The sequence below is a fragment of the Apteryx mantelli genome, chromosome 4 (assembly GCF_036417845.1).
Source record: "Apteryx mantelli isolate bAptMan1 chromosome 4, bAptMan1.hap1, whole genome shotgun sequence".
NCBI classification, from domain to species: domain Eukaryota; kingdom Metazoa; phylum Chordata; class Aves; order Apterygiformes; family Apterygidae; genus Apteryx; species Apteryx mantelli.
The window spans coordinates 47,708,314-47,725,296 of NC_089981.1; the positions used below are offsets into that span (position 1 = coordinate 47,708,314).

At 38.5% G+C, this 16,983-nt stretch overlaps 1 protein-coding gene across 9 annotated transcripts in view; it reads left to right on the top strand.

Moving 5' to 3' along the window:
* MGA (MAX dimerization protein MGA) overlaps positions 1 to 16,983 on the top strand; it is a 66,459-nt gene that overhangs the window by 16,504 nt on the left and 32,972 nt on the right. For 7 of the 9 annotated variants that reach the window (XM_067296463.1, XM_067296469.1, XM_067296462.1 and 4 more), the window contains exons 3-13: positions 1,163 to 2,093; positions 2,445 to 2,532; positions 2,671 to 2,766; positions 6,862 to 6,990; positions 9,211 to 9,309; positions 10,192 to 10,838; positions 11,680 to 12,037; positions 12,958 to 13,181; positions 14,017 to 14,157; positions 14,573 to 14,645; positions 16,026 to 16,546. In XM_067296463.1, coding sequence (XP_067152564.1) covers positions 1,163 to 2,093; positions 2,445 to 2,532; positions 2,671 to 2,766; positions 6,862 to 6,990; positions 9,211 to 9,309; positions 10,192 to 10,838; positions 11,680 to 12,037; positions 12,958 to 13,181; positions 14,017 to 14,157; positions 14,573 to 14,645; positions 16,026 to 16,546 — 3,307 coding nt within the window. The remainder of the gene's footprint in view (positions 1 to 1,162; positions 2,094 to 2,444; positions 2,533 to 2,670; positions 2,767 to 6,861; positions 6,991 to 9,210; positions 9,310 to 10,191; positions 10,839 to 11,679; positions 12,038 to 12,957; positions 13,182 to 14,016; positions 14,158 to 14,572; positions 14,646 to 16,025; positions 16,547 to 16,983) is intronic. The other 2 variants (XM_067296468.1, XM_067296470.1) reach the window with 1 other exon arrangement.

Below are 16,983 nucleotides of genomic sequence, written 5' to 3' on the forward strand. Positions count from 1 at the left end.
AGGCAGGTTTTCACTCCAAGCTTAATTCTAGTTGCTCGCTGTCCTTCTGAATTGCAGCAGATTTTCTGCATTGGTCCTGTCCTGTTCCTAGGAATTTTTTAATGTAGCTATGTAAATCTGGGTCCTGGCTGTCTGCTCCCTGTTTTACATTTTGTTCTTCATTCGTGAACTGCAGTCTCCTGGCTCCATTTTGTAACCTTTGTATGTCCCATATCTTGTGGCATCTCCAGGCATTTCTCCCTTAAGCGTGCCCTCAGTGTATATGAGGCAGAAATAACCTCTTCCTTCTTCTCTTCCTGCCCCCCTCTCCATTCAAAGAGAATATCGGAATACTCTCTGATGTATTTAGTAAAGAAGTTCTATTATTTTCTGAGGTTTGTTGTGGATAAGAGTTTCTGTTTTCATATCTCAGCTGTTTCCTCTAATGATTAGGTGCCAGCTTCTGATGTTCTTCACAACTGATGACTGCAGTTGACTGATTCCTCTGCTACTTGAAGCAGCCTATTTTCTGGGAGTATAACTGGCTGCGCTGTTAGTCTGTAGTGTCTAATGGATAGTATGTTAAATTCCGGTTGTGTTAGTATTCAGACTAAGTGGAAAATGGAGCATAATTCAACAGGATATTAACATACTATAAGTGTTAGAACAGCAGCTATGTTTAAGAATTGTCTTGGTGAGGCTTTAGGATGAATTAATTAAAATTTTAGTTAAATCCTGAAAATTGAAGTGCTTTAAGCATTCATTTGGCCTCTTCTTGGCAAGTACAGTGACTTTACAAAGATGACTTAATGAGATGCAGCAAACTGAGGCCACTTGCAGACACTTAATACATCATAACTTAGCATGAGTTCATGCTAAGTCTCACATAGAACTGCAAATGTCATTCTCATACTACTAGGAAAGGAAATAGTGCTGCTGTCTTCAGATAAGAAATTGCATTGTTTTCCCTGTTGACAAATGTAGTTTTTGAAGGCTTACTTCTAAAAATATAAGCTTGTAAATTACAGTTTATTTAGAAGCTGAAGCTTTGAGGTCTTTGACAGACTTGTATCTTGAAGCACCTTGGAAGTTGTTTACTGTATGTACCAAGGGTTATGGGAGATCATGAAACTCTGGTAGAAGAAGAGATTTGATAAAGATCTTGTATTTTTTTTTCCTTTAGTCCCATTGCTAGCAGTTATGAAAGCAGTTCCCGTGTGGAATCCCCATTGGATCCAAGTGGACACTTCAATGTAGTCATTAAAGAGGAACCAGTAGATGACTATGACTATGAGTCAAGTATTTGCACACAAGGAATAAGCATAAAACAAGAAGATACAGATGAAGAAACGGATGAATATTCCAACACAGATGAGGATGATCCCATTGTAGAAAAACACCTGAGGAAACACAGTGATATGGACAGAAAAGATGGAGAGTTCAGGCCTCGGAAGCGGGTACTCACCAGTCCTTCAGGTGTTGCCAGAGCGAAAATGTTAAAGCTGGATAGTGGGAAGATGCCTGTAGTCTATTTGGAACCATGTGCAGTCACAAAGAGCACAGTGAAGATATCTGAGCTGCCTCAGACCATGCTGACTGCTTGCAAGAAAGATAAATCCACTTTGAGTGCAATACTGGATTCCTTGCCTGTCTGTTTTGAAAATCACAAAGGTTCTTGCATAAGCACAGCCATTGTAGCTGAGGAATTAGCTATGAGAAAACAGTCTCCTGGGAGTAAAGTGTCACAGAAATACTGTTCAATCAGAGAAGCCCAGTGGGCTCTATCTAAATCACCCAGCTTTAGTCTCAGGGGCTCAGTCAGTTGTCACTTTTCAGCTAAAGAGGTCTGTGGAAGAAAAAAGGCTGGAATACTGAAGAATCCTCTGTCCCAGAAAGGCCCTGGTACCAGTCAGAATGCCGTATCATCGGGTCCAAATAAAAGAGGAAGACCACGGAAACTGAAAATCTCCAAGGCTGGTCGACCACCTAAAGGTATAGGGAAAACTGTAATAACAAGCAAGAACACCTCTCTGGGGCCTGGGAGTATCCTTCCAGATGTGAAGCCAGATCTTGAAGATGTGGATGGAGTCCTTTTTGTGTCCTTTGCATCAAAGGTAAATCTGAACTGTTTTGAATAAAATTCAGTGCCCTTTATGATGTCTTATATTTAACCACTTTGTAGTTACAAGCTGGAAGTAAACTGAGTTTTGAATTTTAAACTGAGTTTTGAGATTTGTGACCTCTTTTCTTTGCAAATCTGTTCTTACCTTGTCTCTATTCTTCATAATGTTTTTGTATGTTTTAGTGTCTTGGGGAGACATATTGGGATCTGGAGTTCTATATGTAAAAGATGGTATACTTCTTTATTAAACAGTCTCATGTTTAATGATATTTGTGGCCTAGTTTGCATCTGGGTCAGTGTTTTAAGGCATTTTATACTTACTCAAGGCTTTTTATGTATGTAGGAAGCTCTTGACATACATACTGTTGACAGAGTTGGAGGAGAAGAATCACAGAATCTTCAGGCTCCTTTGTTAGCTACAAATGATCCAGGTACCTTTTTGTGTTTTCTGCAAGTGGATTTTCCCTGCAACAAGGGAATGTATAAAGACACACTGGAAGATAATCATTTAGGTCATTTTTTTGCATAGTAAATGATAAATGTATATTCTCTCTTTATTTTTTGAGCAGACTGTCAAGCAAGAATACAAGTACTGGAAAAGGAATTGATGGAAGAGCTGAAGACCTTGAGGCATAAGCAAGTAATACATCCTAGCCTTCAGGAAGGTGAGCATGCGGTGTGCATATTGTTGTGCCTCATTGTATAATATACTTAATCATACTGAGTGCATAGTTTCCTACTGGGTGTAATACTGTGTATGCTTAATACAGCTGGGATCTGATTTTGGTTATTTTTGCAAACACAAGTTATTGAAAAACCTATGTGTGTGTATGTGCCAGTATGAGAATATGAAAGGAACTGAGTCTGAAACTCTGTTCAGTTTCCCGCTTGCCACTTGTGACAGTGAGAGAGAATCTAGCAGTTCTGACTCAGTTTTTTTTCTTAGAGGCTTTAAAAGTAAATAACTGTCTATAAAGATGGTTATTTTTCGCACATTTATTGATCATCATGTTGCAAACTAGAAGAGGTGGAGGAGGCAAAAGATCACTCCTGAATCTCTCACAGAAGAGCAAGGGGCTTCATGTTAATATACGCCTCTGGTGAAAGATGCTGAGCCTTCAGATTTTAGGCCTTGCCTGTTTTGTAATGAGCTAATCTTTGTAGAGAGCAGATGGAGCTGTTTTGACATCTGCATAGAAAATAGCCAGATGCTGGTACGTGTTCTTTGTCCAGGATCTAGAAATCCAGGCACGTGTAACTCGGACCGCATTTGCTATATTTAGGCCGTTATTTCTGAGTCACTTCAGATCCAGGTTCACTAGCCAAACAACCTAACTTCCAGCTTGTGATTCTCCTTTATATACACAGCAGAACTTACGTTCTCTGTACTGATGATGTCAAAAGTCTTCAGTGATGGCAGTCTTGAGACCAATGTCTTTGATACAGGCATCAGAGCAGCCGATAAAGAAATTGATTCAAATGGGAGCATGGTACCTTGTGCGCTTGAGGTTCTGGTACTGAATTTTTCAAACGTATCAAGTGTAGTGTGTAGGGATTGAGATGCCAAATACTGATTTTTGGCTCAGATACAAGTGGTTCTCATGGGTCCTGACAGAGCTTCTACTGTGAAGAATCCTGGATTATCTCAAATGACTTATGCATTGGCTAAGAAGAGAGCTAGACTGTCAATCTTTGCCCCCATTTTAAAGGGACAACATTTTGCTTCTTGGTAGTGTTGGACTGCCAGTGTTGAACTTCATAGAGCCACTGTTTTATATAGCATATAAACCTGAAGTTGAGATACCCAGCAGCCTGAGAACTTTTGATTGTAGCCACTCCTAAAAGCCAAGAATGGCACAAGTCAGGAAAAGCAGAAGGTCTAAATGGAGAAGTAATCCAATGCCATGCTGGTTTCTAGACCCATCCAAAGTTTTCTGCTAAAGATTCTTGATTTTAGTTGTACTTAAAACAGGCAAGGCCAGGGATATATGTTGCTGATACCAGTACTAAGTTTGGCATTGAAAGCTGCAGAGCTTTTGCTCTCTATCACTAGTGCAATCGTTTTCGTTTGCGTATATCTGGTACCACATCGCAAAGGTACATTACGTTGTGCAGAGTAGCAAGGTGGATCCAAAAACACCCCTTCTGATTTATGGTGCCTTCTACTAGGCATTTGCCTATACAGTAGTGCTTGGTCACTTTTTGTGTGATAGTGAGGTTATTCTGTAAAGTTACTTACATGATAGTAAATTAAATAAACTTGTGTGCTTGTCAGGAAATCTGTGGGTTTTGTTTTTACTCAGAGCTGAGTATAGTCTTCCTAACTCCAAACAGTATCTTTTGAGGAATGGTCATTTTGCCCTTCTTTGGGAAGAAGGGGACTGTCTTCCTAGTGGCTGTCATTTTTGCTAGAAAACCTAATGAATTTCAGATACTTGGTTAGTACTTCCTCGTCTAATAATAATGGCATAAGAATAAAACAGTAAAAACTTTCTTTTGGAACTCATCCCCTTTGGGAATTTGAAACAATCTGAATTTTTTTCTGTTCTGATACTTGGTGCAGTTTCAGGAAGAAAAGATTCGTACAGACTTGATAAGTCCAGATCTTTCTTATCTGGAGAGGATCAGACAATTCCATATCGTGCTTGCACTCTTTCTCGCTCATGCTCTTGTGCTGTAAAGAGATGTTGTAAAAAATCATGCTGTCTTTGTAAAGAAACAAACAGCACCCCCCTTGCCCCCCAAATTAAAAACGCTATGTGTGTTTTCAGCTGGGTAGTGTGTACCTGTTGAAGATAAGGCAATTTTTTATGACCATTCAGAAACATGGCAACATCTGAAAGGTTTAAAGCAGCAGGGTGAAGTAACCTGCTGACCTGTTATCAGACATAATGCTTCAGATTTAGCAGCTGGGTCTGCTGGAGAAAGGAGAAGGTTCTTAATTTGCTACTACTTGAGTACAGCAACTGAAACCTGGCGTACTTCTGAGATGATAGAAATGAAGCTTACCTGTCATGTATGGTGACCTCTGTGCTGATGTATACTTAAGGTTGCAGTTTGTTCTCTTTAGGTTGTCTGTGTTTACTCCGTGATGCACTTGTTTGTTGGAGTCATCCTCTGCTCTTTATCAGGGTGTTTTTCACTTTACAATCCTAAATTTAAATAACCAATTTTACGTATGGGTGAATTTTTTACTTTTGAGTGATAAACAAAGTTGGACTTCTTTTTGAAGGTGGTAGAATAATTCAAGTGGAGTGTCAAGAAAAATAATGTCTTTGCTTTTTTTTTAAATTTAGTATGAAAAGAAATGGATGACATCTTGATATTTGACTTGTTTCTGTGCAAAAGGGTAGATTCATGTGTTTGCTGTCCGTTTCCTTGTGCAGATTTGAAAGTTACCTCTCACTAGACTGTCTTTGATAAAGGTATCCATTTTCACAGCCATGTCTGAGATCTGTTCCCTGTCAATTGTTTTTAGACTGCCAGTAATTAGGTGACTGTGTTGCCAGTTACAAACATAATTGTGTACCACCAGCACAAGATTTGTGCTGTGTGTGCAAATCTCACTCTGTGTCTTAAGCCTTGTGAAGTCGTACAACATCTTCATTTTCAAAACCCAGATATTTAAAATGCAGATTTCCAGACTTGTTGGCAACAGGAGCAACACTTGTAGATTTCTCTAGTTAAAATCCAAAATAGATATTCTTGACTTCAGATTGTAAGATAACTGATTGACAACAGTCATTTCTTGAATTCACTGTGTAACAATAGTTTCTGAAAGACGTACGGTCAAATTTACTAGCCTGTTTTTTTCTTAGTATTTCTACATCTATATCTGTTTTGCTATAGGTAATATCTTTTGTGGCCATGTAAAGTCTTTAAATTTAGCATTTTGGGGGAGTTAATGAAGATGTTAAAGGCAGTTAGCTGTTTGTGGTGGAAGCCAACAAATGGATTGTTTAGTTTTCTAATGACATTCCTTCCCCCCCCCTCCAGCTTCCTGAAACAGAAGACAGGCAAGAAGGCAGGCTAGTTTTGAACATATCAGTAAGGACAGCCTGGAGAGAAAACAAAACAACCCCCCCCACCCCACCCCAAACAACCTACTGAAATCAAGATCATTTAGTGAAGTAGTCCTGAGAGAGCCATCTGAATATAACTTGGTATTATTTTGTTTTCTTTCGCAGTTCTTTCAGAACTGTAATGTAGTTTTTCTTATCTCTTATTGCTGGTTGAAACTGAAGTATGGATGGCATGTAGTATATGTTTTTGCACAAGAATAGCTTTCAAAAGGAAAGGGAATGAGTGGTCCCACTTGTAGGATTGATAACTCATGTACTGATATGAAACATTAAATAGTCAACTGGGGTGGTTCAAGCAGTAAATCTGGCTTTCAGGGCTGTAAGTGGTGCTAACTTAAAAAGAAAAAGTACTTTACTGCTAGAATGAATAGAACTCTGGTATTTTGCTTTCTCACTTTCTGTGGAAACTTAAGTAGTAATCAGGAAAACTACCAAGTCATTCCATTTTTCATTGTCTCCCCTTCCCCAGATTACCCTTAAATTCATAACTGCTGCAAATCCAGTGTAGGTAGCATTTGTGGACGCTGATGCTTTTTTCAGTTCTCTTAAAAAGCTTGGTGAATGTTAGAAAAGCCTGTATATGACTTAGTGGTTTATTTTTTTAATAAATATCTTGACTTTTTTTTTTCCTAATCTCTTTTTGCCTTGAGACATTTACTTGATATTTGTCTCTTGTAGTGGGACTGAAGTTGAATTCTGTGGACCCAACAATGAGCATTGACTTGAAATACTTGGGTGTGCAGCTGCCTCTTTCCTACTCAAATTACTCTTTGTGGAACTATCTGGGAACCAATCCCAATTCTCCAGGTGGGTAGAACATGAATTTGCTGAAATCCCAAGTATGATCTTTTTATTATTGATGGTCAGAGGACAAGAATGGCCACTTAATCTCTTTTGAGATATCAAGCTTAACTAAAGTAGTATTACGGTAGCAAAATGCATTTCCTGGCCAAGTAGTCCTGAGTAATTTTGAGCCTGTGGTCCATTAAAAGAACCTGACTTACTTTATGCATGCATGTTTTATCTGTTGGACTTGGATTTTCTAAATGTAAACATACATCTTACCACTCTTGATGTACTCAGAAAAAACCCAGACAGTCTGCCTGTCTCTAATGTTGTCTACATCAAAACAAAAAAAAGTTGTCTTTTACAGCTCTGATTGTCAAAGCTTTTCTTGAGACACAGAAGAGTCTGAAGTGCAGCTTGGGGGCTAAACTAGAAATGTGGTGGTATGCCTGTAAGGGGATCATTATTCACCTGCATGCTGCTGTTTATCTCTCTGTTCACATTTTGAAAGTGCCTCTTGCTCTTTTGCAAGAGTCGTCTTTTATCCCCTCCTGCCCTTCGCTTTACCACTTCTTGCTTGTCCTGTTGGAAGCAGTGTGCTAGGAGCACTGACTCCAGATCTGTGGTTATCCTATTTTTCTGGTTAAAAAGATCTTTAAAAAACATCTATAATAAAACATAGCCAAGTAGTATAGCATGCGTTTAACCTTGGCAACGGTGTTTTTGTACCCATTCTATCCTTCAGCAAGGAGTTATGTCCAGTCCTTTGACAGTTACATACTTTGGCATGTTAAGAGCTTTAGCTTAGTATATGTACAGAAATAAATAAATGAATCACAGAATCACAGAATCACAGAATCGCTGAGGTTGGAAGGGACCTCTGGAGATCATCTAGTCCAACCCCCCTGCTCAAGCAGGGTCACCTAGAGCACATTGTACAGGATTGCATCCAGGCGCGTTTTGAATATCTCCAGAGAAGGAGACTCCACAACCTCTCTGGGCAACCTGTTCCAGTGCTCTGTCACTCTCACAGTGAAAAAGTTTTTCCTCATGTTCAGATGGAATTGTCTGTGTTTCAGTTAAATGAAACCTTTTAGTTTGTTGTGCAAAAGTGAAAAAAATGTTTTAGCTGGATCTTCGTATATGCAAACATCTTCCCTCTGTTATAATGGGTAGTGTTCATTTTCACTGGGGCAGGAATAGTGAACTTGAAAGCCAAAAGCTAAGAAAATGAAAAACAGTCATCAGAAATCCTGGAAGAGGCTTTTAGTTCACTGATAATTGTTTATTACAAACTGGTTGACCAGTTGTGCTTTTTTTGGCTTTGTTTCCTATTAAGTATCCAAACAAATGCATTTCCCATTATAATGTGACCTTGATTCTGATACTGTTGGTAGGTACTGTTTTTAATAAGAAACTTGTTTCTTGTACAAAGAACAGGAGTACTTACCTTCAGTGTCTTTCTCCTATTGTAATATTCCTGTCACACTGTGTTTCTCCTTCTGCTGTTCTGGGGAGCTGGTAAAGAGGCAGAGCTTGTATCTCAGCTCTGTTTTCACTGCAGAAGAGGCAGATTCAGTTTGGGAGACCTCAGTCAGTTCAGTGTCAAATTTCAATTTTTCTAGCCTACCAGTATGTAAAACAGCCACACAGAGCCCTAGTTTATATTCCTACAATACGACTTAGCATCCAGAGCTGGTGGATAATTTGACAGAGTGGCATTTGTTTGCATTTTGTGATTTATTCCCTTTCAATACCCCTAATTCATAGTCAGCCAAATTTGACGGAACAGTGAGTGTTTGATGAAGTTTCTACAGGTCTTGGAAAAGTCATTGGCTGAATTAGGGGGACAAATTCAAATTATTTTCTCTATTGAGGGAGGCTGTAGCATGAGGTCAATATTTTTTCCTGTTCATTTTTGGCCTGCAAAATAGCTGAGCCTTCCATTTGTGTTTTGGAACCACCTGTTTGCACCATTGATAAGGGAAGGAGGATAAAACTGAAAATACAGGAGAAAGCAGCTTGTGTAGAGGATAGAAAATGAGAGTGCACATGAGAGAACTGCACAGGAAACCAGGCTTTGCTAGTTATTCTGTTATTAAAAAAAAAAAAAAGTCTCCTTATTCTGGCTTTTGGTTTAGTACTTTTCATCCTTCTGAACAGGAATAAGCGGAGTTTGCAAAGACATTGATTAAAATCAAGCTTGATTTATAAACTGAGGCTAGCTTTCTTCTTTTCCAGATACTGGATTTCCTTTTGTTTCCAGGACAGGAAAGACAAATGATTTCACCAAAATTAAAGGCTGGCGAGGAAAACTTCATGGTGCTTCTAGAAATGAAGGTAAAAGAAAAAAGAGAGCAGTGTATATATTTCTAATATACTTTTCTTGACCTATCAATAGATCTTGCAGTTTGCTTATTGTGTGTGTCTTAATAAGAGATTTTTTTTAAAATATTAAAACTGTAATGAATAAAGACTTTATTGGTAGTGTTTCCATGACCAGAAAGAAGGCTTATGGGCGGAAGGGAGAAACTTGCAGTTATTTGCTCTGAGTAAGGTAAAAATACATATATTCTGTTTTACACAGAAGGATGAGTGCAGGTCAAAGACAACACTGAAATAACTTTTGGGGGTTTTTTGTTTGTTTTTTTTCTTCAGTGCTGTGCTTACTTGAGGAAGTATGGTAATTCCAGAGTTCTGGTGCTCCAAAGAACTACAGTAATTTTTTTTTTTTTTTTAATCAGTGCATTTTTAACTCATATTAGAAAGGATATTCCTTGCTTACTAGATTACTTCATCCTGACTCAGAGGAAATAGATATTTGGCAATAGATATTTATATATCAATATATTCTTCTTATTTTGAATTTGCAAAAATATTTATATTGTAGCCTCCACACTTTAATACAATATGATGTTGGAGTATTCCAGATGTATTGTGGTATAGCAGGTAGGTTAGATGTTTGGGATGATCAAAGCCAGTTGTGTTGAAACACTGCCTGTTGAAGACCTACAGTTTTTGTGAACATAGTATATACGTAAAATTTCCACAAAAGCAGTTGCTCAGATCTAGCTGTGTTTCAGAGTGGGTCATGATACTATTGTTTATATATTTTAAAAAAAGTATACATTTTCTAGAAATTTATTTACTTCTGTTTTTTAATTATTACTTGTCAGTGTGCTTTCCCAGGAGTTAGTGTTCTTGAATTATGTATGTTTTTAGGTGGTAGTTCAGAAGGTTCCTTGAAGAATCGCTCAGCTTTCTGTAGTGACAAGCTGGATGAGTACCTGGAAAATGAAGGGAAGTTGATGGAAACCAGTATGGGGTTCTCTTCTAGCACTCCCGCTTCTCCTGTGGTATATCAGCTTCCCACCAAGAGCACTAGCTATGTGCGAACACTAGACAGTGTTCTAAAGAAGCAATCCACCATAATTCCATCAACATCTTATACATTCAAGCCTGTTTCTGTGTCCTCTACCTCTAGAAAGACAAAGACTCAAAACAGACAGACATCTTCAAACAGAGTAAAATCATCTTACAAACCTATACTGCCTTCACCTTTTTCTGTAAAGCAGAAACACAATTTTTCAGCATCAGGGGAAAAGGCTGCTAAGTCCCTCTCAAGTAGCAGTTTGACTAACCAAGTGGATAATTTCATGGTGCCAGCTCTAGATGAAAACGTACTGCCAAAACAGATTAGTTTGCGCCATGCACCACAACAGCAACAAGCAGCTCGTCCACCAGGTTTGTCTAAATCTCAAGTGAAGTTAATGGACTTGGAAGACTGTGCTCTCTGGGATGGGAAACCACGGACCTATATTACAGAAGAACGAGCAGACATCTCTCTGGCAACTCTGCTCACAGCTCAGGTAAATCTGCAGTAGTTCGTTTCCTTCTTGTATTGTTACTTTTCCACATCTTTGCACTTTCTAATATTGCTTACAGATGCATAAAACAAGACTGAAGCTGTTAAGGAGAAACCAAAGCATGTTTCGTTGTGTTCTGGTCTTTTGGCCAGTGAAAGTTGGGAATTGCTGATGTAGTGTAGTATGTGGAAAAAATAACTCTTAGCAGCATGTGTCCTTGCAACATTATTTACTCTTCTTGCCCTCTTTAGAGGAGAAAAAAAGAAGACTAATACAGTTTCGCTTCAGTTTGTCCTTATCTATCCAGCATCTTAGATGCCCCGGAGGCAGTGCAGTTGAGCTTTTGATGGTGATCCTTCATTTGTATTGTCCAGTAAGAAGGGGTTTATAACTCCTATGAGAACTTTGTAAATACAGTGTTGAAAGTTGATGAGAGTCATTAATTGTTAGTAATCTCAAATTTTCACCACAAAAAAAATTCTAGTTAATACAGTTTCTATTCACCAACTGCATTTCTTGACTATTTGTCACTTTTTTTCCAATAGCACCAACTGCAAAGAAATCCTGGTGATGTAACTTGATTGTTATATGATAATCTTTTTCACTGTTTTCACGGCCAGTTTATTACCCAGATTGTTTAGATGTCTCAAACTGCCTCTCAGAAGACTTAAAATGCAGACTCTCCTCTGTTTGTTTTTTCAGTATAGGTGACAAATTATCGCATTAAAACTATGTAGTTGCAGGGATTGTTCTGAATGAACTTCAAATAATTAGATTTTGTATATGATTAATTTCATCTCATTAAAATTTCAAGTGTATATTTATTTTTTTAAAACCTTTTTAGGCTTCACTCAAAAACAAACCTATCCATAAAATAATAAGACGGCGAGCACCTCCTTGCAATAATGATTTCTGTCGACTGGGTTGTATCTGTGCCAGTCTAGCACTGGAGAAACGTCAGCCTACCCACTGCCGCAGGCCAGACTGTATGTTTGGTTGTACTTGCTTGAAGAGAAGAGTGTTACTGGTAAAGGGAGGATCAAAACACAAGAAAATACTGAAAAAGGCTGTGCGTGGAAATCTTGTGTTCTATGGAACACAAGAAGAGCAGCAAGACGATGAAGATGTGGAAGAAGAGGGTAATGGGGAAGAAGATGAACAGAAGCAGAAAGATAAGAAGAAGAGAAAAAGGGTGGAATACAGTGAGTATTGCTGGGCAACAGTGATTTCTTACAGCTTTGCAGAAATTACCTATCTTTGCAAGGGATTTTTGTTAGGACATAATAGCAATCACATTACTAAATCCAGAAATGGGAGCAAGTTCCAAGAGATCTCTGCAGTATCTGCTATGGTATAACTGACTAGCAGCAAATCACACTTTTACCTATCTGGTCAGCATTTTTGTGCTACTCAATTGTTTATCTTGATCAAATAGCTAGAGTTTATTTTAGGTAATTTAAACTCATACTCAACTTTCCAAACCTCTGCTATCACCGCTGGTGTTCTTCACTGCCATGCTTGCAATGTTCTTTCTTTAAAACTGTATTTTCAATTGCAGTATATAGCTGCATAAGTTTGACTTCAGTGGAAATGTGGTAATTTATAGTAGTTTCAGGTCTGGCTTAAGGTATGCTCAGAAAAACAAATTGGTAAAATTTGGCCATGAATTTAAATTTTCAGCTTCTTGCTAGTAGTATTTTTAGCAATATCTAAAAGCAGAAACAGTGTTGCCTAGTGTTAAACTCAAGGCAGCTTGTAGAATAAATTAATTCTTCCTTAGAGCTGTGATACAAAGTCTTTTTTTTTGTCATTTTGAAGTATATAGCATCAGTGAAGATCACAAAGTCTGTAGCATTTTTCCTTATTTGCTATCACTGTACAAGTGAGAAACAAAGATTAGTGTAGTATCCTTTTTATTTTCATTTCCTGTTGTTTGTGGAAGAAATCCCAGTCACTTTTGGCTAGAATTTGAGCCAAGTAAAATAAACAGTAGTATTTTCTGGCAGTGTGAACTAGTGATTGCTACATGGCTAGATTTTAGGCCCAAAATAAAATTTCTGTTACTGTGTTAGATTATTTTTCTACTTACAAGTTAACTTTTTATTTTTCCTCTTTTTTTCAGCTATCTGTGACTCAGAGCCAGAACAACCTATTAGAAATTGTCCACTGTGGGTGAAAGTAGAAGGTGAAATAGATCCAGAGCCAATTTACATCCCAACACCATCTGTTATTGAACCAGTTAAACCTGTGGTATTGCCTAACCCAGAAGTCTCCCTTTCTAGTAGGCATAGAACTTCCAGTGGAATGAAACCAGGCAGAGTGTATACTCCTAAACCCAATCCAGTGGTAAGAAAGGAAAAGAGATGCATTGGTTTTTTTTCTTTGTACTGAAAATTAAAACAAACACTGCCAAAACCTTCTGTACTAGCCCATTTTAGATAAAAATTTGAGACGAAAGCCCAAGACTTACTGCGGATGGGTATGTTGATAAGTTAGGATGGATTGACTGTGTCTAAATCTTTAACTTTCAGTCTTGTGTTGAGAATTTAGTCTTAGCAATACACAGATGATGAAAGGTGATTGTGATTCACTAAGAGCCTTTCATTTAAAAAAAAAATGCAGTAATATATGTTATTTTTTTGAAAATGATTGCTGGTCCTGTATAATGTTTGTGTAACTTATTAGCTGCATAAAGTAGCCCAATTAATGAACGACTTGTCAAACAAATTTGGATACACAAGGTGTAGGGTAGTTCTGGAGGCTTTTTCTGTTCTTGTTTGAGGCTTTGCTGCCAATATTGAAAAAGTCTGCCTCTGCCTCTCCCTTCACTTTTATCTAACAAAGGTGTCAACAGCAGTAGAGAAACTTCTTCAGACTTAACTAGGCTCAACAGAGTTGCCATTTAACACATACTAGATAAAGCTAAATAATGCCTGATGCTCAGGATTTTCTCTCATTTAGAAGAGTATTTAAACAGGGTTTGGGTGTCCTCCCCACCCCCAGATGTGGACTGAGGTATGATATTGAGAAGAAGGATTCAGGCTGAAATGCTGGAGCTTTCTTTTTTGACATTTTCTGCTGAAGTGCTGTTAGAATGCAAAACTAATTTATAACTCTTAATGTGCATCTAGATTGGAGTGGTTTACTTCTCTCTCTTTTTTTTTTTTTTGGGGGGGGGTAGATTCGAGAGGAGGACAAGGATCCTGTCTATTTGTACTTTGAAAGTATGATGACTTGTGCAAGGGTCCGAGCATATGAATGCAGGAGAGAGGAGAAGAAGCAACAGAAAGACCAATGCAATTCAAAGAGCTGTAGTATAAAGGTAAGAAATCATACAGCATCCAGCCTGTATCACATAGTAGGCAGAAATATTGAAAATGTGAAGTAATTTTTTTTCCAGGAACTCATACCTGACATGGGGGTCCGACTTGCATTTGATTGTGGTAGGACTGCGGATCCTAAATCACCTAGCAGTTCTGGTAAACTTGACTTGTTACCGTGATTGAAACTGTCCTATCTTGGAAGTTCCTGGCTCCCAAATGCATCATTGTGTAAGGCTGGAATGTTTATTGTTCAGAGACCTGTTCTGAGATGAAAATTGTGTTATTGGCAAAATTAAGATATGCTCTATGGTTGTGAGTGATAGTATGATGAACTAGTTTATTTTGTGATGTGATTTAGTTTGGAAGAGGATACGCAGGATGAATGTTTTTTCTTATGGTTCTTTCCTCCTCTAGGAGCAGGAATCGGACCTTCAGCCTCCTGAGAAAGCAACCTGTGAGATGGACAAAGACACAGATAAATCTGGAGGTAAGAGCTGAGTCTTCAGTATACTTCAACCACTTGATAGTACCATGTGTTTGGTTTAAAAAAAAAAAAGTAGATATTGATGACAAAAGCCCATTTGCTGGGGGAGTTACTACAATTGTCAATAAAAATTTTATGATGTACTTGCAGTTGCCTGATTTCTTAAGCAGTTCTATATGTGTAATGTGGGAGGTACAACAGGCTAAATATCTGGTACCTACTGTTGCTCTGATTAAAATGACCATTTTTACAGTAGCTTGATTAGCAATAAAAGATGTTATCACAGCAGACTTGTGTTCAAGAGTGCTAATAAGACACTTGAGAAGGAATGGAGGTCGCTGATTTTGTGTGTTTTTTGTTGTTTTGTTTTTTTGTTGTTGTTGTTTTCTTACCATTATTCTCTAGTTACTGAAGAATTAATAAATATCCAAATGATGCTGTGAGGCTGGGTCCTTGTGTTCTCCACTTGGAATTGTATAGGACAAGGAAGTGCCTGTACTTTGTTTGGAGTTGTGTGATATTGAATTCTTTAGTTCAAGTTGAAAGGTTGAATTGAATTTTTGCCGCACATATATAAACTGGGTTTGAGTTTCTAGTTTATAAAGAAGTAGGCTAGACATCTGTGTTCTCTTTCAGTCTGAAGTGCCCTGAATCACGTTCTGAACTTTAACATGAGACATTAACTAGAGGCATTGTGTCATCCACTAATGAAATATAGCTACCTTTTTAAGCTGAAATCTTTTACTGTTTAATGTGTACAACAGCACTCTGCATTTAAGGATGGGAATGGAAAAATAATACAACTAGCTGAAAATGCTGATGAATTGGTAGGTCAAAATTAAAACTTGACCAGGACACAGGGCTCAACATCCTTACAGTTTTGCAAAAAGTGCTATTGGATCTCTAATGACAACAAAAGGTCATGCTTCTATTTTACATCTTCCGCAAAAGACAGTTCTGCTAGCAGCATGTTTGCCCCTAATGCCGTTATAGGACACTGGTCCTTTTCTGACTCCAAGGGAAAAGCGCCATCTGTTGAATAACCAGCGATGCTTTCTACTGCATGTTGGTGTTGCTTAGAGGTCTTTCACCAATGTACTGAACCAGCCCAACTTTGTTTAGCTTGTGAGATGCAATGGGATACAACCTGAGATGGTACGGCTGTAGGGAATGAACCGTGAGAAACAGTTACTTTAGTTTTGCAGTGAATTTTCGTTTGCTTCTAAAGCTCTGCAAAGGGAAGTGATGCTTTAAACAGATTTCATTACTTTTTGTTCTGTGCGGCTGAGACAAGGGTGGAGGTGGGCAGAATAAAACTGTTTTAAATATCCAGGTGATTAAAATGCCATAGTATTGCAGAAACCTATTTCAATTCTTTCTCAGAGAAAAGCTGGTGGTCTTCCCATAGTGAGGGGGATTCTTCCTCCACCTCCTATGTTCATCACACCACTCCAGGTGGACCAACCAAACTTATCGAGATTATCTCTGACTGCAACTGGGAGGAAGATCGCAATAAGATCTTGACCATCTTATCACAGCATATCAACAGTAACATGCCACAGTCCCTCAAAGTGGGTAGCTTCATTATTGAATTGGCTTCAGAACACAAGGCCTGGGATGAGAAGAACCCTCCTGTCTACTTCTCCAGAGTGAAAATTTCAGTGCCGTCCTGCCAGGACAAGGATGAGAAGCCTGAGATACCTGTCTTGGAGACTCCTGATAGTGGAGTGCCATCATGCAAAAACCCAGAAAATTTAAAGTTCTTGCGGGCAGACACGTTGGACAAACTACAGGAGAAGTTGCATGGGGGTAAAGGCTTGCCTTTTTATACAGGGCTTTCTCCTGCAGGAAAGCTGGTCGCCTACAAACGCAAAGCTAATATGAGTCCCTCAGGCTTGATTCAGGTGGGTCCCTCTGCCTTTACTGTGGCGATTAGATTCAGTTTCTTCCGGTATCCCAGAAGCCCTTAAAAATAAACACTTTTTTTTTTTTTTAACCTAGTCTTTTGTCTATTCACACAAGGATTCTTTGTATCTGGGAGGCATTCCTGCCTCTTCTATAAGCTTGTCCCTTTTAAGATTCACTCAGGAAATTTGATTGGAAATCTGAAGCCTGGTAGTTTAGATTGTCTTCTTGGTCATTTGGGTCTTGGTGGCCCAAGTGCAGAATCTTTCTCAAGTTCTTTCTGCTGCTTTGGAAAACTTACTGCAGATGCAATTGACAGATAATACTTTTAAATGAATGGCTGTTGGAGGCCACAGAGTCTTCTTTTCTCCCCCCCCCCCCCCCCCCCCGAGAATGTGTACACTGGGACAAAACTTTAAAGGGAAATTGTAGACAT